Source organism: Melanotaenia boesemani, chromosome 4 (assembly GCF_017639745.1).
Source record: "Melanotaenia boesemani isolate fMelBoe1 chromosome 4, fMelBoe1.pri, whole genome shotgun sequence".
Classification (NCBI taxonomy): domain Eukaryota; kingdom Metazoa; phylum Chordata; class Actinopteri; order Atheriniformes; family Melanotaeniidae; genus Melanotaenia; species Melanotaenia boesemani.
Window position 1 is genome coordinate 32,676,925 of NC_055685.1, and position 27,570 is coordinate 32,704,494.

The window sequence follows — 27,570 nt, forward strand, 5'->3', positions numbered from 1 at the left end:
AAATCAATTATCGAGCTTAAACCGATTAGGTTACCAATAAAACTGCAGTTTTCAGGTAAAAAGAATAAAAATACGAAACCGAATCACCACTTTGAACGTTTAGCTGTGTTATTTAGTTATTGGTTATTATACTAAGTTGCCCTATGTTAAAAAACAACTGCGAGTGCGTTTGCGTTTCTATTATCGATTGATCGAGCCTGGTAAAATCCGACTTGAGCGTTGACGGTCTGTCACATTTCACGCTGACACCAAGCGAACACTGGGCTCGTACACTCACATTCACATTCGCTCACCCACGGGGCGCACAATATTATCGACAGATAGGAGCACAGTCGAGGAGAGCACGTTGAGGGTAAGTTGTTTTAAAAAAACAACTACTTCTACTCTTTGTAGAGAAAATACGCCGGGTTTCAGTTTAAGACTCAGAGGCGGGGTCATTCCTTAAGACCGTGTTAATTTTAGCCGTGGTTCTTTCTTTGTAATTGTAGATTAACCACTTTTTTTTATCTTTCTCTCTGCGCCTTGCTGTTCGCTTCTTTACAGCTGGGAAACCCAAATGGCTTGCCGTTACGCAATAAAATCATTCAGTATTATTTTTTATATTAATTACTTTTCTGTTTTGTTACCATTAAAGTAAGCATTTTAAAGGGATTCGAGGCGTGGGTGGTGAGCTACGGGATTTTTCTCTGTGTTGGTTGCTGCAGGAGGAGGGGTTGGTATTGCTTGCCTAGCTAGCGAGCGACATTACGCAGACTGGCTAAACAAGTTTCAGTGCCGGTTAAAGTGGATAAAGTTGTCTTAAACTAAATTCAGAGACGAGTACTGTTGTGACAAAATAATAGAGTATGATAACACATTTGATTATACGGTGAGAAAAGTATATTAACTCGTTTCCTACAGAGTACTGTGCGCATTAACGTTAGCATGTCCCCCTCAGTGTTAGCTTCCCGTGAGTAAGTGAGCCCTGGCCATACTCTCTGTTTAGTTAGGAGGAAACATTGCTTTTAATAACTAACATTAATCATACTTTTCAATGAAAGTTTGTTTTATATAAATTACCGACACGTACGTTAATGTATACTCTGTTAAAACCAAAGATTTCCGTGGTATTCTGTGTGAATAGTGTTATTAAACGTTAGTTGTTAAACTAGTTTGGGAATCCACGTTATGAGCCGCCTTACTTAAACAAAATTGAGAAAGATACCCAACCAACTGTAAACGATAGTATACTTATCGGAATAGTGGTGATTAGCATGAATTCTTTTTTTCGTGAACAGTTAAATTAGACTCTCCTATATACTGTTTATGTGAACCGAGAATACCTGATTTGTCACTCTCCAACTTTGTATTTTCCAGCAATCTCTAAAATCCGCTTCTAAGAGAGGAAACGAGAGGAAAACCATTGAGGGAAGAAAGAAAAAAGAAGAAGAAAAAAAAGGCAACAGAGGAAATCCCCCGAAAGGAAATGCCAGTCGCAGCCGCTGGACAGCCAACGACTCAAGAGCCCAGAGTTTGCCCCCGGCTGCCCTCCACCCCGGAGCCTGTCCCTAAAGGGGCTGATTTATTCGACGAGGCGGGGGCGGCGGAGTCGGCGGAGCGTACAGAGTACGGGGGCGCGGAGGGGGGCTATAGTTTCAGCCAGAGCGGCGCGAGGGGCTTTGTACAGCCCGGATCTACCAACGGCTCTCCACCGCAGTCCCCAGCCGCGTCCTCCTCTTTTCTCTTCCACCCCCTTCACTCACACCAAATGGCCATGGAACCTCCAAGGACTCGTTCGCGTTCTCGGTCTGGATATTACCAGCAGTATGGAGTTGGGAATAGCAATGTAATTACCGGCAGCGGAGTTACGGTGTCTAATAACCACCAGCAGCAGCACCAGCTACATCCTCAGCAGCAGCACGGTGCCGGTTGCGCACCTTTTGGAGCTCACAGCAGCCACTCGGAGAACCAGCAGCGAGCCCCAGGAAACATCACCTCTCCCGGTATTCAGAGGCTATCATCTGTTCCCGGAGTGCACCGCATCCCGGTGGCAGGTAAACGTCCCTAGTTGACATTGACAACGAGTGTAAGCGGAACCGGAGGTGTCGTGGAAGTCCCACGTTTTATTAGACTTTTTGTTTTTACTCAGCCTCCGAGTTTAAGATGTGGTTTTAAAAGCAAATTGAGAGGGAGGGGGGCTGCCCTGAGGCTGGCATGACAGTAGTGTCTGTGCATGTGTGAACACATCTGATGTACTCTAATTAGAGGGGGTGTTTTATGTGCTTGCCACTGAGCTGTAGTGTGCATTTAGCATACATACAGTAGTTAAATGAACATCAGTATGTGGTGTGGAATGGGGCAGAATAAAACCAATGGAACTATTGAGCATAGGTAGTAAACCACATTGTGTGTCTAAAGCACTGTAGCATGTCTGCCTTTAGTCAATTATACAAATACTGATGTAGCTAGGTAACAAGTCTCACATTGGGTCCAGGCTAAACTTTGTATAAACAAAGTATACTCTATTTTTTTAAAAGGCTTAAGTGGAGTAAAATTAGACTTTTTGCACTAAGGAAGTGAAGTTCTGAAAAACAAGAAACTATACACTTCAAATTCATTCTAAGTATGAAATTGTATACTCTGAACAGTAGATGGCACTAACTATTATAGATGAAGATTAATCTATAACATTGTGTAGGAGTCTTTATCTTATAGGGTTTGAGAAAGGACCTAAATGACAAAATGTGAAATGGAAATAGTTTATCTATTATCAGATGAAGTTTCTGTAGGGAGTAAGGAAATATTGGTTTTCAGATTGAGGAGTTCTTTGAGTAACCTGGGCAACCTCTGGTTTGATGTTTTCCGCTGAACTTGGTGAGAGTGGGTGTGCGCTGAAGCTGGGAGTAGAATACATGTGAGGCCACTTTCACACGGTGAAAGAAGTGCAGTGAACTGTATAACATGGAAACATCGCTGCTAGAGTTTCACCTTCACTAAGGCTATGGGAAAGAGTTTTATTTTTAATTTTTTTTTGCTCTAAAGTGAAATAGCACACCTAACAAGCTTCTGAGGTCAGGAAAATGATTTGATATTTGTTCCCTATGGTGTAAAGGGAATATTTTAGGACTGAACTAAACAATCACAGAGCTAAAACTTTTTTTTGTATGGAGCTATTCTTCTGTGTTTATTTTTTTAACAATTTTGAAAATACATCTAAGTCCTTGTGCAAATTAATTATTTGAGAAGAAAGATTTAGATCTGTGCCTAATCATACTGATTTTTAAATGTCGTGGTGACTTAGTCAACGTAACAACGCTGGCATTCCCCTCACTAAGCATCCCATGTATGACAGAATTGCCTCTCAGAGTAATTTCTTCTTCTCAAATTTGAGTAGAAGAAATGACCTTTTAATAATTTGATTTAAAAACAAATAAACAAAACAGAAAGTATTTGTATATACTGTGTATGAGTAAACAAATTAGTGAACGTTTAAAGGAGACTGGAATTACCTGTCCTGCAGAAAGAGAGTACAAAAAAAAAAAAAAAACAGCTCAACTCAGATAAACAAACAAAGGCCCCTTTAGGAGTCTAAACCTGTAAGTTATCTGTGAGCTGGTGAATTATTTTTGATTTAAATGATCTGTATTTCTGTGTTTGTGTTACATACAGAGACACGAGAGCTAAGACAAATAATCAAAAGACAAATTAAAATGTGGACTAGTTTGCCACATCATTTTGCACAATCAGTGAAGTTTTAGTCATCCTCATTGATCTCCAGTCTTCTTTGACCTGCAGTCCGAACTTTCAAAATAACTTTGATATGACATATAGGATTGTTTAAATCAATAGATGGAATGAATGTATTGTATTCCCATCCAAACTCATTGGCTAAAGTTGTAGAAATTCCCCATCTTTTTATGTAGCTTAATTCAAACTAGACCTTAAACCTAAAACCACAATAAATAAATATATACGTTGGAGGAATAAAGATGAATTTTCAGTATGCACATTCATTCTTTTATTGTTCTGCACTCATTATATGTATTTAATTAATATATACTCGTTATATTTGTAAGATCTATACGAGTCTCACTGTAACAACATACTTAATGTTTCACTTACCAGCTGTAAAAGCTCAGCGTTGTGAATTGTTATATTTAAAAGTGCACTAATTAACTGTTTGGTTGTATTCCTGTCAGATAGAGGAGGCTTTTTGAGTCATTTGAATTGAATATTCTTTCACCAGAAGGAAGCAGCTGGCTATCTGGACCCTTCCCAACACAACACACCTTTTATTAGAACCTCTTTCCATTCCCAGAATGGGTCTTGCTTGTTGGCAGAGGGTGAGAGGGAAAGAGGGATACTTAATCCATTCTTCCCTTGTTAGTCACCTGCATCGGACATGAAAAATAATGCTGTCCTGTACTTTTAAATCCCTTCCTCTCCTTTCTCTCTTTGTCGTGGGTTGTAATTCTTTTGGTCCAATTTTCTTTTCTTTGGCTCGTTCTTTTGTTCTCGTTTACTGTCTGTATGGTTTCTTTTCTGACAGTCTGCCCATGTAGTCTTCGTCATGACTGTGCCCACCTGGTTTGGAAATGATATCTGTTCATCCAGAAAGGCTCCCAAAATCCTGAAAACGCTGCCAAATTGGTCCAAGTGGATAAAACCATCTCTGTAGCAGTTGATATCCTACTCTGATCCCGACTCACCTCTGTCACAGCCTGTCCTCTTTTAGTCACATTCACTTTCCCCTCCCCTCTGAATCAGTCAACCCTTTCTGGACCCCTCCGGTCCATTTTCTCTGGCTTCTTCCTTCACATTTGTCTAATGGAGGGATCGTTTTAATGGATTGCCCAAAGCAGCAGAGAGGCAGCCACTCTACATCTACCCCTCCACTCCTATCCTCTCATCCATCCATCTGAAAACCAAAGAGGAAACATGCACTATGTTTTTCTTTTCTTTTTTTTTTTTTTTATTAAACTTTTCTTTGTCTCACTGCCCAGGCAACCCCCTTCAGTTTTAAGGGAAACCTCTTTCACTTGAATTGACAAAGTAGCAGGGGCTCCCTGCTACTCTTTCACTCCAAATAAACAACAAAGAAGTCACTTTGGTCAACAAGAGAGGATTCTTGGAAAAGCGCAGAGTGACCTTAAATTTGGCCCAAAATCTAAAGGAAGGGCTTTGATGTGGTTTGAAAAAGTGCTTCTAAGAGGGAGAGAAAAAGAGAATGCCAAAGGTCAGTTAAAGCCTCAAGAAGGGTCACTATGGGGAAAGGAGAAGAGAAAGGCCAGTAAAGCTAAAAAAAAAAAAAAAAAGCACTGGAAATGTGGGGACTAAGTCTAAAAAGAAGACATCTGTTGGATGTCGTGGATGTAGGTGTGCAATGAGGAAGTGTAACTCAAGTTTATTAGGAAGGTCAGGTTCAGAGAGGGTTTTAGGAAGGAGAGGAAGAAATAGTTAAATTAATGGATGAGAATAATATCAATTGGACGGTGTGAGCAAATTTTAAATTGGCTGGAGGAGCATGTTGTGAGTACAGTTGTAAGCAAAGCTCAAAGAGGAAGCAGGAAGTGCAGGGCGTGAATGAGTGTTGAGTGAATGAAGGAGAAGGATGAAGGATGGATGACAGGGTTATCCCTGCTGTTTTGCTGAACCTGTTGCATACATAGAAATGCTGCAAGAACAAGAAAAAAAGTTTGTTTTGGTCTAGTCAGTTCATACTCCACGAGAAGCTTTGTCCTGACAGGGCAGGGATTACTGCGGCGATGTCGGTGTTTTTATGTGCAATGAACAGTTGATCCGGTTATTTCATACGTAACGAGAAACTTTGTCATTGGAGGGGCAGGGTTGTACACACAGTGATGTCCATGTATTTCATATACCACGTGTTGTATTCATTTTTCTACTTTCTCAACACCTTGATCAGCTGTGAATTAAAGCTATCCATTTTCCACGTTAACCACACCCACCTCAAATGTCCGACCAATCACACATTACTTTTCAGATTGCCACAACAAGAAAGTTCTGCTTGGCTGATGTATCAAGAGCAAGCCGCTAGATGTCCCATACCACCTCTGTGAGAAGAAAATGGTGTCATTTTGTTCTTGTGGCCTTGAGAACAAGAAAAACATTCTCGCTTCTTGCCAAGTATGTAACAAGCTGTAGCCTTCTGTTCCTGTTGATGTAAGTGGGTATGTTCACTTTTTCATGTTGCGATGGCGGCACCATCTTGTGCTATCTGCTTGGTTAGCTTAATTTAGGTGAGGTAACGTTATTTCAAAATAGTCAAATTTGGTAGAAAAGGAAAAAAGGAGATATAAAACCAGACAGGGAAACTGTGAGAAATGATAATGCATTTTCAAGCAGCACAATAGACTGGATTACTGACCCTGATGGACCACTTCTGCTCAGATGCTTGTACATCAGACTATATTTTTGGACTGAAGCCGTAAACATTGTATTTACTGGTGTTGTGCAGAAATCTGGTACACTGCTAAGTCAGATCCCCTTTTATGGCTTATTTAACAAAATAAGGAAAAATGAATTCTTTCATTTAACTGGTCTTGTGTTAATTTTCTGAAGTCAGGGGCAATGGGTATTATAAGATCCTATCCAAATAAAGATTTGCTATGTTCTTCAAACTTTTTAAAAAAAGTTATTAGCAAGCTTCAGTGGACAGAGATGTTTATTATTTGTTATGTAGAGTTCAAATGGACTGAGACATAGTTTGTTTCTAATCTTATATTATCTTTAAAGCTATTATGCAGGTTCCCTCCATACAAATCACAGCTTTGGTGATGACTAGGTCTGTAAAGAAATGTACTTGCCTAAAATTTAATGTAGTGCCATGTCAAATTCACATTTTATTTTGTTCAATATGTTGTGTAACATACAGAGTATGCTGTCTTTCTGGCATCTTTGAGAATTTAGCAAATGTTTCTGTAGAAGTTGTAAATCAAAACGGGTCATGCTTGAAGCTTTATACTTGCACCACATGTATACCATATGAAATAATAATATGAAATAACCATTTTTGGTTAGTACAAGGAATGAAATATGAAGGAGTTGCTTTAACTCTGTGATACATAAGTTAATTCAGGCATGTAGTTAAATGTATCTGTTTAACCTTACATTTTCATTTTATATCACTGACATTGTTCCTTAATGCATACATCTGGCATCAAGCGGCAACCTAAGCCTGTAAACCGTGAAGCCTATGCGAAAGTGCAAAAAATTGCAGTTCACCCCTCATCCACTAGGGGCTGGGTCCTAAGCAGAGCAAACCCCCATAGACTCCCATGTTAAAAAGGCCAACTTCACAGCAGAAATAAACATGTTTAAAGCCTGGTACAAAAATCCATTTTAGGATTAATAGGTCAAGTTTACCTTCATGACAACTGTGAGGGTGGTGAATTTTTTTTCTAACTCATCCATTTGGATGTTATTTAATCTTGAAATTCGGCATAATTGTGGGCGGGTCCTTTTGATTGACATGTATCCAATATCCGAGGCAAAAAGGAAGAGTGCAGCACAAATGTGGTTTTTAGCTCCGTCCATCTTTTTTTTTTTTTTATCTTTTATGTACAGTCTGTCTGGCATCAGTTGCCTCAGAAAAAACAGAATAACTACATGTCTTAAAAACTACTTCCACTTACCTCCTTCGAATTTACTCTTGACGAGTTGAGAGCTCAGTTTGTGACAATAATGTCAAGATTTACAACAAAACAAGACAATTAAGACTGTCTTATGTCCTTTTCTACTTATATCCCCTCCACTCAAACCACCACCATTCCCCAAAGTGAGAACGTTCATCTGGTGTGAAGGAGTGGTTAGCTGTGCAAGTTTGCATGTATCTTTGTGGACCTTTTTTCTGACTTGTGTGTGCACAGCCCTTGTTTACTTGCTGCATGGGTGGCCTGGAAGCAGGAGCAGGACTGTCAGAAATGTATGCATTAAGACAGCATGACATCACTTTCAAAACATTGACCTGTCAGCACTCTGAAAAGGTGGTGAGATTAGTCAATGCAGGAGAGCAAAGGTAGATGGCACCTAAGTTCATGAGTGTATAGCACATGCTTCAGTGAAAAGCGAACTGGAGGTAATGCTGCCATTGATTAATAGACTATCTGTTCTGGTGCCTTCATTGGTGGTGAAACTAGTTGCGGGATTGCAGTGCACTCAAGCAGGTATTATCCATGAGTTGATGGTGTGTCTTCATATGATAGAGGCCTCTGATAACATTAAAGCTGCCATGTTGGACATTGATTTTTTTCGGAGGTGTGTGTTTGAGGTGATGACAAAGTAATGTTGCCATTTATGAAGTATACAGCTCATAATCACATATCAAGTAAACTGTTCTCAAATTTTCAGAAGGGTTTCTGAATAGCATGAGATTGTAAATTAATTGGCTCCTTGTTTTCCCCCTTTCATGTCCTTGTTGCAGGTTATCATTCAGAACTGCTTCCTATGAACAGAGTAACTTCACATTGAAAAACATTACATGCAAACACCTGCACGTTTTTTGTTTGTGGGATGTAAATTTTTCTTCTTGAGAAGAAATGAAAGATAGAGAAGCAACTTCAAGGACTGCTGAAACAAGAGGAAAGAAAAAGAAAATAATGAGAAAGATAATGAGGAAGAAAATGTAGGAGGACAATTAAAGGGGGTAGAGGTAGAATTATTCCAATTTCTGCATGCATACATTTGTTAAGCAGGTAATAGCTGGGGACATGTTACTTTCTTGCTTATTTTAGTCCTGGATAGCAGCTTGAAACTTGACTGCTTTGCACTGTGGTGTGAAGTGTGATGTGACATGTGTTTGGGAGGTGGAGTGATGTGAGAGGTGCATTTACTACACACACACACACACACACACATATCTATCTATCGATCTATATCTATAGATATAGATCGATAGATAGAAAATAAACCTGTCACTCAGCGCTTATGTCCACCCAGTCAGTTCTATCCAGCAGCTCTTCCCTGTTTATTTTTGATATGAGACTGTAAGAGGTAGCTTAGCACAGAGAGGAGACAAGACTGTGATGGAGATTATGGACAGAGATCGTGCGATAAGGAAAATACAGGAAATGTGGATTTTGTATGATAAAGCAGCCAGAATAGCAGATAGGGAAATAGATTGGTGGCAGAGAAGGGTGTAATGAAGTGATGGGGAGTGTGAAGAGGAGGAGGAATATGTGGAAAGAAGGTGACTGAGCTGGGTGCAAAAGGGAGGGATGAGATAGGGATGGAGAGGTGAAGGAAATGGATAGAAATAGCTGATGCACTCTGAGGCTTACAGAAAATCAATAGTAGTCAAGAGGGGAAGCTACAACCCCCACCCTGCTCTCTCTGACTTTTCTTTCACCCTCTACTGCTCCCTTCCTTCAATCCTTTTCCTTACGTTATTTTCTTTCGCTCTATGTTTGTTCCTGGCGTATTATCCTCCTCCTTTCATGTGTGTTTTTTTTCCTGCTGTCTTTTCTGTACTTCAGCTTTGTCCTCTTCTTGTCATACACATTTGCTTTCTTCACACTTTTTTTCGGCAGGCATTGGTAAGGTGTGGTTGAGTGTAGAAACAGGAGGATGTGGTTTGCAAGCTCTGTTCAATCTGTGCATATCTGCTAAATCTACAGTTGATTCCTGCCATCATTTCAATTGTGTGGCACCTGTTTAAATAGTTGAAACAGCTTTAATGACAAAACTCTTACTCAGACGTTGTACTTTGCTATTCAAAGTAGTGACGGAGATTTCCATTGTTTACTATTTCCATGTTTTAAGCTAGTAGAGTAATTTAACCACTGGTGGTGTTTTTCTTTAATTTTCAACACATTTATATGACTCTAAAAAAATAGTAAAAATACAAATATTTAAAATGTCTTAACATGTTAATCTGACCATAATTGTATGAAAGCTGCAAAAACTGGACTAACTCACTCAAATAAAGTCCTTTTGCATGTATATGCTCAACTAGACCCAAATTGGACTTGGTTTTTGGTACATGCTCCAAAGTTTCAATCTTTTTGCACGTTTTTTGTAAAAACTATAAGCATAAGTGCAAATTAAACAGCAAAATTTCCCAAAGAGCTGCTCTGATCCATTTCTTTCAGTTTCTTTTAACAGCTAAACACATCACAAACTGAAGACTGCTTGTCAGTTCGCTGTTGCATAAAGTACTTCTGGACTGATGCTCTGCTCTGATCAAATCCTGATTTTCTAACTGCGGCGTCGACTGACAAAATCATTCTGGTGACTTAAACATGCCTTTAATGGATGGATATGCACAGCATCGATGGGTTGGTTTGACATATAAGCCAGTTTTTAACTCGTAGAAGATTTAAAACCTTTAAGTTTTGTGATGATGCAGCTTGTCGTTTGGCATCACACTCTGTCCTTAAGCGAAATAAAAAAAATTTTTTAGTTCATAACACTGGTACTGTAGTACAGTTAACATATGTAAACTGTTGTGTAGCAAGCTTAAACATGCACAAAAGTGATATTTTTACTACTTTTTGCTAAATCAGCCACCAGCATATTTAAAACTGCCAGTGTGTTGATATCCGCTTGCTAACACGTAACTGAGCTGTAAAGTCACGCGACATCCCGGAAGCAAAGTTGTGAAGTGCGTTTCTCAGCCTCAGGGCAGCGCGACAGCTCCAGAAATGTACGTAGCAAATGTCAGCGTGCCATCAAACAAGTCAGGAATCATGAAATTTGTAAGATTAAATTAAATTAAATAAGCTACAATTGAATAACAGAAATGAAGGAAAATAAAAATTAAATTAAATCTCATTACCTGGGACAACTTCTTGGACAACTTGTTGTAAGGACACTGTGTCATTGCCTATGCCTCATTCCAGCTTGGCAGCATATTATCTAGGTTGTACCAGTGTCATCATTCCATATTTTCTCTTCAACCCATCCTTTTTGCTATCTGTCCACTAAAATTTGCAACACCTAAATTTTGGTCATATCGGGATAAATTTGACATGTCAGTATAACCAGGAGTTTGTTGCATATATGTGAAGAATTGACTATTTTCCCATCAAATACTATTCATACTGCAGTCTTATCATTCACTTCAGCTTCAGGTCCTGACTGTACAACTAAACAGTGTGCAGCCTGTCAGTCCAACAATGGTCATGATGCCATTCAAACATGTCCTGTAGCTTGCTTGCAGAGCTCTATAGAGTGAGTCTAACTGAATGACTCGTCTCTGACTCAATTTACAGGATTCTGACAATGTGCAAGCGAGACCATATTCAGGGAGGGAGCTGGATTTTTCCTATTGTGATCAGTGGATTAGTGTTGTATAGATGGATGTTATGCAGCCAGGGAGTCGCATCAGTTCTTCACCACTTCTCCATCCCAACTTATATCAATGGAAATGGCCCGGTTTGCTCTACACTAATATATGAGCTTTATTTAACTCAACCTTTTCATTGCATTAACATTGCTTGCCCTGTGGATTATAGAATGAGAGGATGTATTTTTTTAAGGGTTGAAGGATTCTGTTGTGAAAACCTTACTCTGCTTCCCTCTTTCTTTCTCTTTTTATCCCCCCTTCACTGCTCTTGTCAGTCATAGCCTTTCTTCAAAGAGGGAGACTGTGAGCAGGAAAATCCTACAAACAACAGATAGGTGAAAAATGCTCTTCCAAGAGGCTGTTTTGCATCTGTTACCATGTAGTCTAGCTTTCTTTGCCTCTGTTGCAATGGTAGCCGTGTTTGGAGTGCCCTTGGCAGTGCTTACCCTTGGAATGTATACCACTGCCACCATCTGTGGCGAGGATGTCCCCCGCTAAAGACCTGCCTGTGACAAAGGGAAAACAAAAGCCAAAACAAATAGAAAAGACAATGAAAAGATGAAAGGATTGTGGAAAAACAAAATAGTAAATGTCTTAGCTGTGATGCAAGCAGGAGTATCATCAGAAAGCTGCTCTAATCCAGGATTACTGTGTTTATTTTGTGAGTGTGCATGTGTGTGCACTGACATCCACTGAGAGTATACCATGTGTTTCAATCACTTTTGAGCTGTACAGACGGTCAGCAGCCTTTCAAACAAACATGTTGTTATTGTTATCCCTCATATGTACTAAATCCAGGTTGCATTAAAAAACAAAACAAAAGGATTTAATGATCTCTAGACAATGGCTGGGTATAATGGCATTCTCAGTTTCAGCAAAGATAATACCGACATGTTTTGTATATCGGATTGTAAAGTAATACACTGTTGAGTGAAAATAAGTAATTCTGTTAGTTTAAAATGTTCAAAAACCAGAATCCTGAATTTCTTGATTGTAAGGATATAAGAATATTGCAATATTGGGAAGTCTTAAATAGTTTTTTTTTCTTTTGAACTTACAGTATACCTATATTCCAATTAAATTATCAAAACATTTTTAAAATGCTCAAGTTATTCAAGGCTGTTACGTTTTAACTCTTATTATGGGCTTGGGTCTGGAAAACACGGGTTCGAGTTCTCGGCTTGTCAACAGAGGTGGGTCCTTGAGCGAGGTCCTTAACCCCTCCCAACTGCTTCCCGGGTACCAAAACAAGGCACCCACTGTTCTCTAATACTTCTAGAGATCGACCAAATCCAGAACAGTATTTTGCAGTTGGGATTTTAATATTTATTAGTATGTTCTGGTTTCTAAACGCATGGATGACCCTCGAGCGAGGCAAAGCTTGACATATCTCAGTGTGTCCTATCATTTCCTTCTTGCAGGAGCTTCTGGTGTATCCTACCACTGCCACCCAGACCATGCTTATGGAGAGGAAAGTGATAAGGTAAGACTCACAAAACTTTTTTGAGAGTTAACATACTCAGTGACTTACATGGTGTAAGTTGATCTATTTTACTGAGTGGGCCGGAGGCAAATTTGGGGTGATAGGTGCGATCACCGCTCGGTGTGTGTGAATCCACCCCCAGAACTCATTTGTGTTGCTCCCAATGTGTTTGACTGAATATAAGGCATTTTTTTATTTTTAAAAAAATCAGTGTAGAAGGAGCATTGAGTAGCCCTCTGAGAGGAGCTACAGCCAGTGAGGGAGTCTTTCAACCAAAAGTGGTTCCAGTTCTGGTTTGGAGCCAGAGCCCTAACTCTGGCTTTTTATTTTCAATGCTAAAGCATGGGCCCCAACCCCCCAAAAACCGGTGCTATGACAGCACCGAGTCATTGCTGGCCCAGAACAAAGAACCACTTAAGCTAGGGGCCGCAGGGGAGATAGTGACCAAGTTGACTGCTCAAGTTGACCAACTGGTCTGCTTAGTTTAAGAGAAAACACCAAAAAACAAAATGAAGCAGAAAAGGAAGAACGCGAACTCAGTGTTCTTCTTATTTCCTGCAGTTCAATGTTTTTAAATTTCCAGTCACATTTGTACAAGCTTCCCAATGCTCAGCATAGCACAACATTTAAAGTTGCCACACTCCACTGAATTATTCAGCTTTTGTGACTTATTGGGGTTTTTCAACATTGCCAGTTGTTTTTATTTTGGGTCCCATTTAAAACATCAACACCAGTTGGTGTTACAAGGAAAACTAAAAACATATTGTCGTCTAAAATGGCATTTAGAAATTAGATTGGCATTAAAGACACTGGTTTGTTGACAAAATGACACAAACACTGCAATTTTGAAGATGAAATGTCTCCCAGTACTGAAGTTTTCTTAAAAAACTCAGAATGCACTAGAAAGAGATTCAAACACCTATCAGAAGACATGCGTAAAGTGACTATTGTGGTTCCCTGGCTGTGGAAAACAAAACCATATTGTAACAGTTATTTATGTATTTTTTATAGAACTGGCTAAAAAGGGGTATGAAAGCACAAGAGACAGTCAGGAAATAAAACAGGCTGAAACCTGGAAAAAGGGCTTAACAAATGTGGGAGAAAAAAAAAACAAACAAATTTTCATCATGTATTATCATGACATACGATATGGAAGCTGTGGACATTGCCAGTTGAACAAAACAGAATCAAATGACCAGGAGCCACTTCTGTCATGTATAGTGTAACATTAATGACATGAGGGAGACTTTCCCGCATGACAGCTAGAACTGCTGGAAGGAGATCAGACAGATGAATGCAGTATGTAATACCCAGCTGCAGATCAGCTGTATAATGTGAACACAGTAGTAATTCAAAAATCACAATCACAAAAGAACACATGTTGTGTGCACTATGTAATATTCCAATGACACTAAAAATGTTGTAGCGTTAACTTGGCTTTACTTCATGTCATTGCCCTTTCATTTACGTCGACAGGTGGACCGGTGCAGCATCTGCAGTCATGTAGTCTTTGCATTGGTCTGTTCGTAGGAACTGCTGAGCCAAAATGCAAAGTTTTCAATTTACTAATTGATCTATGTTCCTACCCTCACCTGTGGTCACCAGCTGTGGGTAGTGAGCGAAAGAACGAGATTATGAATACAAGCGGCCAAAATGTGTTTCCTCTGCTGGGTGGCTGTGCTCTCCCTTAGAGATAGGGTGGGAAGCTCAGTCATCCAGTAGGGGTTCAGAGTAGAGTTGCTGCTCCTCCGCATCGAGGGTAGCCACATGAGGGGGGTTGGGCATCTGGTTAGGATGTCTCCTGGACGCCTTCCTGGTGAGGTGTCCCGGGCTCATCTCACTGGGAGAAGACCCAGCTCATGCTGGAAGGACTACATCTCTCGGTTGGCCTGGGAACATCTCAGGATCCCTGAGAACAAGTTGGTAAATGGGGGAGGGCTGCGACCCGGCCCCAGTTAAGCTTGGATGGATGGTTGGATGGAGTAATGCTGATAAAGTCTTGGGAGAATATCTTGGTTAATTTAAACTTGAAACATGTTGTCAAAGAGATTTTTTTTTCTTTTAAAGGAAGTGATACAGGCCATACATTGACCACTAAAACTAAAAGCCTAAACGAAGCAAGGAGAGAGCTGGCCAGAATGTTGGGTTCAGCCAAATTATCAGTTTGGTACAGATTGAAAAAAGAAAACCAGAATGCACCGGTAAGCCCAGCAACATTGCAAGACCTGGACATCCATGGAAGTGGAACAGCAATGAATGATCCACAAATAATTTGTAAGCCTCAGGAATAGAACGGCCAGATTAAGCTCTGCCACAACATCTTAAAACTAGGTCATCAATCTTCTGATAAACTAAACTAATACCAACCTATTCTAGATAAAAAATGATGAGGAAGCTGCCGTGAAGGCCTGACGAAGCAGCACAGAGGAGAAATCCCATTCTCTGCTGATGTCCATTTGTCTCAGAGTTCATGGAGGATTTTCAAACAAGTATTAAAAATAAAAATGGATGCTTGTTTCATTTGTTTTTAGACATTACTTTGTCCAAGTTCTTGCTAGAGATGTCACAATTACTTTCACAATTAATGGCTGTATTAAACGCCATGATTAAAGATCCCTCAATATCGTCACTTTCCATCAAAGACTATGTCTGAAACAAATCAGCACAGAAGAAAACAAAGTTACACAACATCCATGCTTCTGTTGCATGCTGGAGTGGGAAAGTACAGCAGAGGAAGACCTTTAAGACGTACAAGGAGTATTCATGTGATTTTAGATATTTATGATGTTGTGAAATTAATTGATGCACAATAATCATAATGTTATGATTGTTTTTTTTTACAATAATCAAACCAAGAGTATCTGTACTTGTGGCATCCCTACTCCTTGTATCAAAGCACAATTCAACTGTCATTTCCAACAGTGATACGCAGAAGAGGAAGAAACATGAAAAATTGGTGACTGCAGAATATTTTTTAATTGCAACAAAAGGACTTTTTGAGTAACGGCAATAAGATATTTTTGTATACTCTTCCTTGTGGAAAAAAACACGTTAGAAGCTTTAGCTTGTAGAAGAGCTTGATGCGTCTCATAATCTCATACACTAGAGCAGTTATGTTTTGTTGTGAACTCAAACACTGTTTGCATGTACTGACTCTGCTGTACATTTCACAAATTCTCAAGTATGTTTACATTGACTATTGTGGGAGCCAACAGCAGCGAAAACTTGTGACATTGATGCATAGAAGGATGGGGAAATGTACTACACACATCAGGCAAGTTATGAAAGCTTTTTCCTAAGTAAGCAATTAATTAAGCTAAGTTCTGCATGATGCATGATGTCTTCACGTTCTTTCCATAGATGGTGTTTGCTTCTGCTTTAGACACACACACACAAATAAATAAATAAAAACTGGTTTCTTTGCTTACCATAGTATCATTTCAGCAATAGGCTGTACATTTTTACAGAACTGAATTTATCACTGTAAATGGGACCTGTGAATATGTCAAGCAGATTAAGTGAAAAACAGTGAAGAATAAGAAGAAAACGGGGAGGCACGATGCTGAGGAAGGTGTTGAAGAAGGCTTGGAGGGAGTGAAGGGAGGGAGGGAGGCCAGGCCAGAAACGGGGAGGGGGTATTGCTAATGATTTCACCTCCAGCTGTGGAACTTGGTTGGAGTGAGAGAAGCTAAAGGAGGGGAAGCAGTGAGGGAGGGAGGGGATAAGAGGGAGGAACAGTGGCAGAGGAGCCAAAATGAGCTTTGAAATCTTGTTGATGGAAAGAAAATAAGAGGGGGAGGGAGAAGTGTTCAAGTGTTAGTGGAAGCATGTCTGTAAATATTAATGAATCTCAAACAGAAAATGACCATATTTGCTCAGTGTGCACATTCATGAACAAATTGTAGTGCTGGAAAAGACCAACATGTTCTCAGCTGTGTTTCTGAAGCGTGCACTTGCATGCCCTCTGTAGGCCTCTCTTTATTTTTGTTCAAAGCAATGACAGCAAAGGCACAACAGCTGTTGGCCAGAGTTGATGTGTGTGAGAGTTGATGCTTGTATATCCCAAATGTGAACATTGTGAAATAGAATGTGGAAGGGTGTGTCGGGCTGTCCACACTGGTTTGTGCTCACACTGAATGTGAAGACACTTAAAAGGAAGGGAGGGATGTGTGTGTGAAGTCTCCAAAATGTGACCGTTTTTAATGTGCTGTTTGGTTTTTCTGCTCGTTGTTTTTTAGCTGTGATGAAAGCATGTTTGAAGCAGACGTGTCTGTGAATTTGTTCACAACAAGCACTCAAATTGGAGCATAAGACCAAATTAAAGGGTATTGCTCAAGGACACACTCCTTTGTCTGATGATGCGCCCCTTCCTGCTAACGCAGACAGGCAGGCCCATCAAACTTTCATACAAATGGGCAATAGTCTGCTTGTGTCAGGACACACTGCACATGTTTTTGTCTTTCTGAGCCTCTCTTATCCCCCCCAGATATCAAGTCAGGGTCTCGGACAGGTCAGACGGATGAGAGGAAACGAAGAGGGGTGGGGGGGGTCAGCTTATCTGATGGAAAGAAAGGGGGATGGGAGGAGGTTGATAGGATAGGGAGGGTGGGGAGAGTGCTGACTTGTGCTGGTGGAAGAGTCTGGCTTAGATGTGAAAATGGGCACAGTAGATGTCCCTGGGGTTTTGGGGGTGGTGTGAAGCTGGTAGAGAGGTTGTGGGGTGTTGGATCAGATGAGAGGAGCCTATTGTCAAGAGAAACAGAAGGATATACTGTCCTGTTCTTGAATGCTTTAAACTCCAAGCTATTTGTTTAGCTATTATTGGCCTTTTTTTTTTTTTTTTTTTTTTTTTTAAAAAGATGTAAAAATGTATGTAGAACCTCCACCTTTTTAAGCACAGTCAGCATTCAGACATTTTTCTTTTTCAGGACAGCCTCAGTTGTCAGATTATGAGGCAGAAATTATGTAAAATTAATTTATCAATAGATGTAGCACCATTCAGGCCAACCAAAAAGACAAAACAGAATTTATTAATAACAGGACTTTGTAGAAAAACACAGATCAGTGGTGACCAAGCCTTTTCTCATCAGCAAGTCTTGGCTTTCAGGACAAAAAATATTGGCTTTGAAACAAACACATATTTTACATATTTCCATTTTTTCCTTTAGTTGTTTTTTTTTTTTTTTTTTCTCTTCATCAACTATCTTTTATGCTACTATTCACCTACTATCCTCACAAAACCAACTCCAACCTAGCTCTTGTTTTTTGGTCCCACCATGAATCCAAAACATCTTCTTGGCTTTAATCCAGCCATTGAAGACCATTATTTTTCTTCGTTTTAGTCAGATATAACTGCCCTGTCACTTGTTGATCTGTAGCTGCTCCTGATTGGAAATTGCTGTCATTTTAAAGATGTTCTACTTTGGCCATTTTCTCAGTGATGTGCCCCTATCAACGGCTAATTTGGCATCCATCTTATCTCTTGCTTTGTCTCTGGCTCTCTTGTTTCCTCTCGTCCTCTGATAATGTCTTACGTGTCTCTGCTGAATCAGCCACAGTACACGTTAAAAACGGCCGGTTTGTTTACATGCTGCTTGCTTGTGACGCATGAGCAAAGCGGAACTCAGCTGCGACGTCACACAGCGTCTCGGATAAAAAACTTGCATAGTGCGGTTTTTCAGGTGCAGGATGCTGCTGGGCTTCTTCAGAAATGCACATAATAATTGTCACTGTGCTATTAAGTGAGTCCAAAAGGCATTTTTAAGGTCATAAAGTTGCAGAGCGAGTCTGTAAGCTATCTGATTGGTAAAGTTTGATGGAAAGCGGCTTCATTATAATTTCCAGGTCAAAATTGAGGTCTTTTGGCAACAGTAGTGATAGCGACCTTTTTTTTTTTATTATGAATATGTGATAATCGTATTTTAATGGATTACTTATTGTGGATTTACTATAGAGTCAAAGAATAAACACTACATTTTGCAGCAGAATTGTAAACTCTAAATGGCTGGAAAACATCTGTACATAACCTAAAGGGTAAGGTATTGATCACATTTTACCCCACAGTTACACACTACTGTTCCTGAGAAATTGCTAACAATGTAAGTGATAGCGCTTAGGGATGCCGGCGATCTAGTGGAGTTTTTTAATGGAAATACAGTAAAAGTTGTGTTTCTTCTATATTGATTTCAATGGAACTTTATTTGTCATTGCAACAAAAAGTGCAACAGAATTATGGCCCCAATGAAATGACCCCAAGAAAAGTTTCTTTTTTTTCTCTCATAATGTTATAATTCTTTAAATTAAATTACTTTAACTTAAACTCCACCACAAAGTATTTCAGTTAAGCAATTTCCCCACTGAGGGACTAAAAAAGGTTTTTTTATTATTCTTATTAAATTAAGAAAACAATGTATAAAGTGTAAATTTAACTTTGACGTTCTCACATAAAACATGAGGTATCATTATGTTTGAAATGTTATAATTTTGAGCAGCTTTTCAGACCTGTTTCATTGCATGTTCAAGAGGGCTTCAAGTGCTGCTGTTGGACAAACTACTTTTTATTTTCATGTCTACACAGACTTTTTCTTTTATTCATTTAGGACCAGATAGGCCAGGTTGATCTAACTTCAACCCTCCTTTACATCTGTTCTTTTTCTGCTTAAGCCTGTCCTATTTACCAGCTTTCCAATAATGTTGTTCACTCTGGTCACAATTAAATATGAAGTAAAACATGAGTGTTACCAGTGTGCTGTTAGTGTACAGTCTGTATGGTCCAGCGGTGAGAACACATCTCGTTCTGGTTTGTTAAAACAGCAGTTTGCCTGTGAAGAGCATCAGAAGGTAATGTTCTTTATAGGCTGTAGAGCTTGAACGGTGGCAGCTGCCTATGTGTGAATGTGAATTTGTGCATGTCTGCTGGCGTTTCCATAACTGTTTGTTTCTGTAGTCTGCTTTCCAGCTGTTTCCTGTTAGCTATCACAATGGTTGCTGAGCTGTGTTTGTATTTATAAGCATTTAAAAAGGTCACTGTTGTGGAATATTTTTTTTTTTAATCACACTTAGACAACATGTCTCTCTCAACAAAAAGAGCTGATGGAAGCAGGGATCAAGATCTTAAGTTCAGGGAAATGTGTTTGGCAAAATAACCTGTGTATTCTTCACACAGCAAAGGTAACCATAAGCAGAGCTGGGTTAAAAAATAGCAAATTTAATTAATCCAATATAGATTTATAAAAGAGATAAAAGATTTTTTTAATGTTTCCTTTTCCGATGACAACAGTGACCCTACTCTTGTGTCATTTAACGATCCTCTGCAAGAGCTTAGCATATATACACATTTGAAAGGTTACCTGTGTCGCTTCTGTCCGAGATAATAACAAATTCAGATTTTTCATTCGCCATTGGGTTACATTTGCCTGTGAACTATTTAGCAGCTTGTTACCTCTCAAATTAGCAACTAAGGCAAAGACTGTGGGCTCGGCCGTGTTCAACAAATGTTTTGAAAATAACAGAAAGTAACGTTCATTTATAGTAAAGCTATTTTAGTAAAGTTTATTTTGACCTGTTGTACCTTGAGGTTCCCTTTTCTCTAGACCAGGTTTATACTTCATCCTTTTATGAACCCCCCCCCCAAAAAAAAGAAGCTAAAAAGTCTGTTGTTCATCTGATTTACATGACGACATGTTAAAGCTGCTCTTTGTGTCACTCTGAGTTCTGTCGTGATGCCACACACACAGACACATGCGCGCACACACACCGGTGATCACACTTGCGTCAGCGGACAGAGCGTGTGAGTCGGAAAACATGTCAACCAGCTCAACATCAGACAAAAATATGAGAGGTTTTTAAATTCTCCCAGGTAGTAGTGCGACTCAACTGAATGAAACTACTTTCATCAGGACATTTAATAAGTAAAACTTTTTTCTGTCCTTATTGTTTTTTTGTTTTGTTTTTTCATCACAGCATTTCTGGCTGTGACCCCGGAGGAAACATTGACCAATAAATGTGAAAGATGTAAAATCGGTCTTTCAAAAATCAGATTTCAGAAGTGCATGTAGATTCATCGAGTCAGACTGACAATTATCTCATTATAAGCAGATATCTGATTTTGATGGTCATGTAAACAGGCTCAGTGTTTCATAAAAATACTTATCTGAGAATATCTTTAAGATTTAAGAAAAATTGGCGTTACATAAATATCTGTAAATGAATCAATATCGAATCATATCAGACTTAATCGAATCGAATCAAATCGTTTGAGGAAATTAGTGGTGATACCTTGCCCTGCGCCTAAGGGAGAATGTTTATAACTGACACATTGGCATGTCTGTGTCTGGTCTTGCCTCACCGAGCGCCTAGTATGAGAGTCACTGCTTGACAGTAAGTGAAGTGACTCACAGATGAGTCAAAAGTATTGAAACGGAATATGATAAGTCCTTAGTCAGTGCAAACCTGATGACTACAGAGGCAGCTATGTCACTGTTTTTATGCGTATCACTGACTTTCTTTTGATTTCACAAGAAAGTAGTCACCAAGCCATCGAGTTTAGGGTGTGTACTTGAAATTTGCACATGGGCTTGTGAGCGCTTGTCTTCTGTTTGCATTTCCTCACTCCAAGAGGAAGTGACTTTGAACCCTCAGGGCCTCTGAATGCTGGTGGTGTAATATGTTCCCTTTCACGGCCACATACACCCATGTAAGCACATAGAAACACACACTCTAGATCATCCAGGAAATGCCATGATCCACAAAGGAACACAGTGTCTGTACAGTTGTATAGATTGTAGGCCAGAGGGACTGTAAAACATGGTGAAATTGATTTATTTGATAGGAGTGCTATGGGTCAGTAAACACAATACCCACCCCCTCTCTCACCCTCCTCTGCTTTCTTCTCTGTCCTTTCCCATTTTTCCACCCCTCCTTCTGCAGAGCGAGGAAAGCCCCAGTCCAAAGCGCCAGAGGCTGTCCAGTCAGTCCGTCTTAGAACAGCTAACCACATCTGCTCCCCCACCGTCCACCCCTTCGCCCCCTATCCGCCCCTGGGAGTCAGGACCCCAAAGTCGGAGACAGCCTCACCCCCATACACACTACCACCAGGAGAGATGTGTCACTCCTGTGCGCCACAGACGCAGGTAGAGTTCTGGTTTTAGTTTTTTACAGTTCCACTCTAATGAGTCAACCCCCCAGCCCTGGATATAAAAGTGTCTTTTCCCTCTTATAGCCCCCCTACAAGGCGTCAGCGTGGCCGTCTCTCCAGACCCTCCCGTCACCTGCCTCCTCATCATAACCCTACCACCCAAGGCCCTATGCCTCGCCTGTCACCGTCTGAGCACCAGGATGAAAACTACCACCACAACCCTCTTACCTCCACACATCAAACATACCCAACTCACACTCCAAGTACCTACGGTCAACCTCCAACATCTGTTGGTGGAGGGTCAGGTTCAGAAGAGCCCCGAGCTTTCCACCCTCCCACTTTGTCACCACGACTACTGCACCCGGCCCCTCACCAGCACCCCCATCATAATCAACAACACCATCATGCAGCACAGCAACAGCAAGGAGCCATAGTCATGGATTTACATGAACGGGTGAGTTTGCAAGTATTCTCAAACAGCTGGAAGCGTTGCATGTCGGACATTATATTAACTGTGATGTTGATTCTCTATAGCTGCAACAGGGCAGTGTACCAGTCTCCTATACCATGACCCCGGTCCCTCCTCATGGCCTTGCAGCATCTTTGTGTAGTGGGCAGCATCTTCCTCCTTCCTGTTCCTCCCAGCAACAGGTCCCTGCCTGTAGTGTGGTCTTCAGCACTGGACAACACTACCACCCGGTGAGTGGTGTGAAAGAGGGATTGTTTCTGTACTGAAACAGCTTTTATGGTTCAGCCAAGGAAAGGCACATGAGAAAGTTTGTTAAATCATTGCTGCCACCTTGTGGTAAGACTGCACATTTCAGTTGATGCAAAAAATAATAATAAAGAGAACATTGGAATTTCAGTTGACATATTTATTTTACTTTCTTCTTTTCCAGATGTTACAGGCGTGTTCAATGCAGCATTTGCCAGTTCCCTATGCCTTTCCCTCACTACTTTCCAGTGACCCCCAGTTCCTGATTTCTCCCCCAACTCATCTCTCTCACCACCCACCTCACCTCCCAACACCTGCACAGTTCCTGCCTTTCCAGACGCAACAGCCACGATCGGTACGTGAGCCATTTATTTCTCTCAACTTCATTTCATATCTGGCTCTATTAACTTATGTTGCATTGAGCCTAATTGCAGTAAAAGGGAGCCACAACTTTTGTGATGCTGCTTGTTCTAATTGTATTGAAAATAAAAAAGCTGAGGCAAAATTTAGAGCTGCTTAAACATTAATGTCATTAATCTCATTCTAGAGTATTTACTCAGTACAGTATCAATCTCATAGAGATAATAGAAGGCACTTAAAATACTGTAAGTCTAACATGCATAAATACATATTTTCTTGGTTAATTTTGATGCAACGTGATAGATGGGCTGAATTTATATATTGCATTTCTAGTTTTGTTGACCCACCCCCCCCCCCCCCCCCCCCCCCCCCCCTCTTACAGGTAGGGCTCCAAACTCACTCCACTCAGTTTAGTGGTTATGAATAAAAACTTACGAACCACTTTGACAGGCGATGAATTAGTGATGTCTTTGAAGTGAATGAGAAGACTCATGTCGGGGAGAGCCGAATCTTCAGCTGCAAGACTTTAGTTTGATGGGCACTCCACACGGTCAATCACACGCTAGAAAGACTTGGGCCATACCTTTATATAGACAAAGGGAAAGGAGGCAGACTCTCTGAAAACAGTAAAGTGCCACAGGCCAGGTTTACAGAGAAAAATGGAGAGACAGATTTAAACGCAAGTGAAGAAATAAGCAAAAACAGAACATCAAGCAACATCTGACCACATATAAATGATCCTGGAGACTGAAAAGCTGAATAATGTGTCACTTTATCTAAAATGTCATCATGTTGAGACTTTGGCCTATATTTCTTTGTTTATTGGATTTTTTTTTTTAACTCCAGTGTTTTTCTCATGGAGCTCCTCATCCAGGGGGCTATGTCCGCTTGCTCTGCAGGGTTGTTACATTGGGGGTCGCTCTTGTCTGGGTGGCCAGACAAGTGTGATCTTTCCCATCAAAAGCATTGTGGTGTGTGTGTGTGTGTGTGTGTGTGTGTGCTAAAATAAAAATGGCATCGGAAATCTTGCTTGAACATCTACTAACATCTGTCATGCTTGTCATTTTATTCCAGCCTTTACAGAGAATCGAAAATGAGGTCGATATTGTGGGAGAGCAGATCCCAGTTGGTGGAGGCTTCAGCTATGCACACCACCACCACCACCACCACCACCATCATCACCACCAGCCTCCCTCCACCCTGCCGCCCTCCACACCTCTCCAGTTCCTTTCGCACCATGACCCCCTGTCACAGGAGCTGTTTACAATGGTGGGTACATGAATTCATTTCCATATTTATGTGGATCATAGTTGACTTTTCTGTGTAATTTATTTTTTGACTGCCACGTTCTGTCACAGCCCTATCCCCACTTTATTCCTCGTCGATTCACGAGTCGACGTTACCGCTCGCAGCAGGTTTTGCCCCCATCTCCTTACCACCACAGTTTCCTGCCTTACTTTCTGTAAGTCTCTCTCACTTATTCTGGTTTAAGTTGACCTACATAAGTGAATTTGTGAGATTTGGAAATACGTCACGCAGGTAATAAATGCAGTGTAATAAACTTGTTCCTCTTCTTCAACCGCCTGCAGGTCTATGCTTCCTGTGCCCCCAAATGTAGCTCCTACAATTAGTCTAGAGCTGGATGTGGATGACGGAGAGGTTGAAAACTACGAGGTAGGACAAAAAGCTGCGATATCATTAATGTTGTGAAATGATGTAACAATTTAACTACTAAATTAACTTTGCATGTTTGTGTAAAATCTGCAGGCCTTGCTGAACCTTGCAGAACGTCTGGGAGAAGCAAAGCCCCGCGGTCTAACCAAGGCAGATATAGAACAGCTTCCATCCTACAGGTTCAACCCCAACAACCACCAATCTGAACAAACACTGTGAGTACCGCTGTTTCTAGAATTTTTCTAATAGGTTGCTGAATTTGTTTGAGCCCTGTTCCTATTTTCAGGCCTTTGCTCGAAAATTGCACACATATAATAAAACAAATATATCTCTGCAACCAGAAAATACTTTTAAAGTCATGGGAAAGGGAACAATTGTGAGATTTGTTACGATGTGTAAATATCTGTATGTGTTAGTAAAGAATAAATAAAGATGGCACATAGCAGAAATAAAAAAAAACACACTTTCAGGATGAATGTGAATATCTGCTGCTGTAGCTTTAACCCTCTTTACAGACAGTTATTGTAAAGTCTAAGTTCAAATGCCTATTTTATGCCACAGTTCGGCTCCATCTGTCCTCAGATGGTGACTGGAGGTTTTAAAATGTTAAAATTTGACTCAAAAACAGGGTGTTAAATCCTACCAATATTTTGCTTTACAGATGTGTGGTATGCATGTGCGACTTTGAGTCTCGCCAACTCCTGAGGGTGTTGCCCTGTAATCATGAGTTCCACACCAAGTGTGTAGATAAGTGGCTTAAGGTGAGTGAAAAGATTTCTTTGGTTATATAATTGGGCACTGAAATTGAACATATTCATCTATATTCATCCATATGTAGTGGGCTGTAATCTGCTGAATTGTGAACAACTTCATTACACTTTTTAAGTGAATATATTATCTTAAGTTTAATTTTCTTGTTTTGTCCCTACAGGCTAACCGGACCTGCCCTATCTGTCGAGCCGATGCCTCTGAGGCCCAGCGGTCCAGTGCTCCATGAGCCTAGACTTTGTCTCCCAGACACTGAACAGTAACTGTCATCAGGAAACGATCAGAAATGTGGAGATCTTATGCTGACTTCTGCTCGCATTATCACTGGACTTCTTCACAAGCCTCGTGTTTATTGATGGTTCCTCCTCTCCAACTCTGCTGTCTCCTGATGGTTGCAAACCACTATGAATGGCCTTTGAAACACTCATACTATGTGGATGTCTGTGTGCATATTTTTTTATTGTCATCATGAGCCCTTCCTAATTGCTGGGACTTGTTAATAGATGAAAAGACTTTTTTTTTTTTTTTTAAATCTGTAATTATACTACACGAGTTAGCCGGTAAATTGGCATTCCAAAGATTATCCCGATAATGCTGGTTTGTAGTTAAGCATTTGCATCCTGGTGTGGACAGACTGTCCTTTTTACTGTTTTTCACATTATGATTTAGTGGAAAAGAGACTTTTCTTAATTTATTTGAGTTGTTGATTCATTGGTGTCAGATCAGTTTGTGTAGGATGAAACAAATTTAAGCTTCACTTTGTCAGTGAGCGCCATGGAAACAAAAACAAATCTACTCTTTAAAAAGATTTTTATCTGTGTGCAATTTTATTTGAGTTTGTGCACCATGCGGAACAGTGCGTTTACTGTATTTCTCAGTTTTGTTTACCTCTACAACAAACTGATTTAGACCCACTGAAGAGCTACAATACTTTTCAAGTTTCAAAGTTAAGGACCGGTAACACCTCGGAAAGTAAACAGTTCTCATGTCATCCTTCTTAGTTCTTGTTTTGTTTTTACCACAAGTTACTGACACAGAACACTGTCTTCCCATCTGCATTATTCCTATCTGAAATGAGTAAGGGCTGTAGGCTTTTGAAGGACTTTTTTTCTTCTTTGTTTTCAAAGTAAATTTTCACCCACACTCACTTCACTGGTTTTCTTGTGGGAATAAGGCATGTTAAAATGTGACTGTCTGTCCTGGTACCTTTCTGTAGGTGTCGACAGGTATGAATCCAGTCTTTTATCCACCATCCACAGGGGTCAGCTTTAAGAAACCTGTGAGTTCCCAACTAGATCAAGTATGTTTCACTGGCCGATTTAACACTTCTGCACTTTAATACTTAAAACTCAAGACCTAAACTTACTCTTTCCAGTCTAAACAAACCACAGTTTCATGAATCACAGTATCAACATAGGTCAACTCATTCTCTCATTACGTACCCATTTATTTCCAAATGTACTCATTTCCTGTAAGACTTGTGTAAGTATGTCTACTGCTCCAGATAGACCTTTCATTAAACACAAGCCAGGTTTCAATTTTCAAATACCGCCCCCCCCAATTTATTTTATTCCTAGATGACATATGAGCACAGATCAGTATGGACTGCTTGACCAGAGTGTGCTGTGAAATGCTTAAAGATGGCTTTTAAATAAATGCAATTTCTACAGGTTACTGCCATCATTACCAACAATACATTTGTTCAAAAGAGATTTTTATTTTCCAGAAAGTGCAAATAAACAAATGCATCAATGTCTGAGAAGATAAATATTTAAATAAAGTTATCTTCAGCATTGTCTGTGTATAAAATCATGTATTAGCCTTGGAAATAAATGGAAATGGTCTTTCCTGTCATCTTTTTTGAGATCATCAATTTCATTTTGTAGCATTGTTTTGTATCTGTTTTTTTCTCTTTTTCTTGGTACATTAGCGATTACCTCAGTTTCACTATTTATGTCTTTTCAGAAAATGACATGCAGTTTAATTAGTGCTTTCATTTTGCTGATCTTTTTCATGCAGATTGCTGGGTTGTTTGTATAGGTTTCCCCCTAACTATCAAACTCTATTATTAAAATGGTGTCATAGTAGTTTCATTATGTATTATATCTGTAACCAAAATCATTTGAAGGCTTGTTATAATAAAATTTGTA

General features: G+C 40.0%; 1 protein-coding gene across 1 annotated transcript; it reads left to right on the plus strand.

Moving 5' to 3' along the window:
- Nucleotides 1-220: 220 nt before the first annotated feature.
- rnf38 (ring finger protein 38) lies at nt 221-27,274 on the plus strand. The gene is made up of 13 exons (XM_041982870.1): nt 221-352; nt 1,357-2,033; nt 12,706-12,767; nt 21,696-21,898; nt 21,988-22,357; nt 22,438-22,602; nt 22,803-22,973; nt 24,053-24,247; nt 24,337-24,440; nt 24,568-24,652; nt 24,746-24,867; nt 25,314-25,413; nt 25,584-27,274. The coding sequence occupies exons 2-13, from the start codon at nt 1,466-1,468 to the stop codon at nt 25,647-25,649; spliced, it is 2,211 nt and encodes a 736-aa protein (XP_041838804.1). The 5' UTR covers nt 221-352; nt 1,357-1,465; the 3' UTR covers nt 25,650-27,274.
- Nucleotides 27,275-27,570: the final 296 nt, after the last annotated feature.

Coding starts and splice junctions, on each gene's coding strand:
- rnf38 (XM_041982870.1), top strand. CDS start 1,466: ATGCCAGTCGCAGCCGCTGGACAGCCAACGACTCAAGAGCCCAGAGTT. Junction 12,768..21,695: donor ATGGAGAGGAAAGTGATAAG/GTAAGACTCACA, acceptor CTCCTTCTGCAG/AGCGAGGAAAGCCCCAGTCC. Junction 24,248..24,336: donor CACAGGAGCTGTTTACAATG/GTGGGTACATGA, acceptor GTTCTGTCACAG/CCCTATCCCCACTTTATTCC.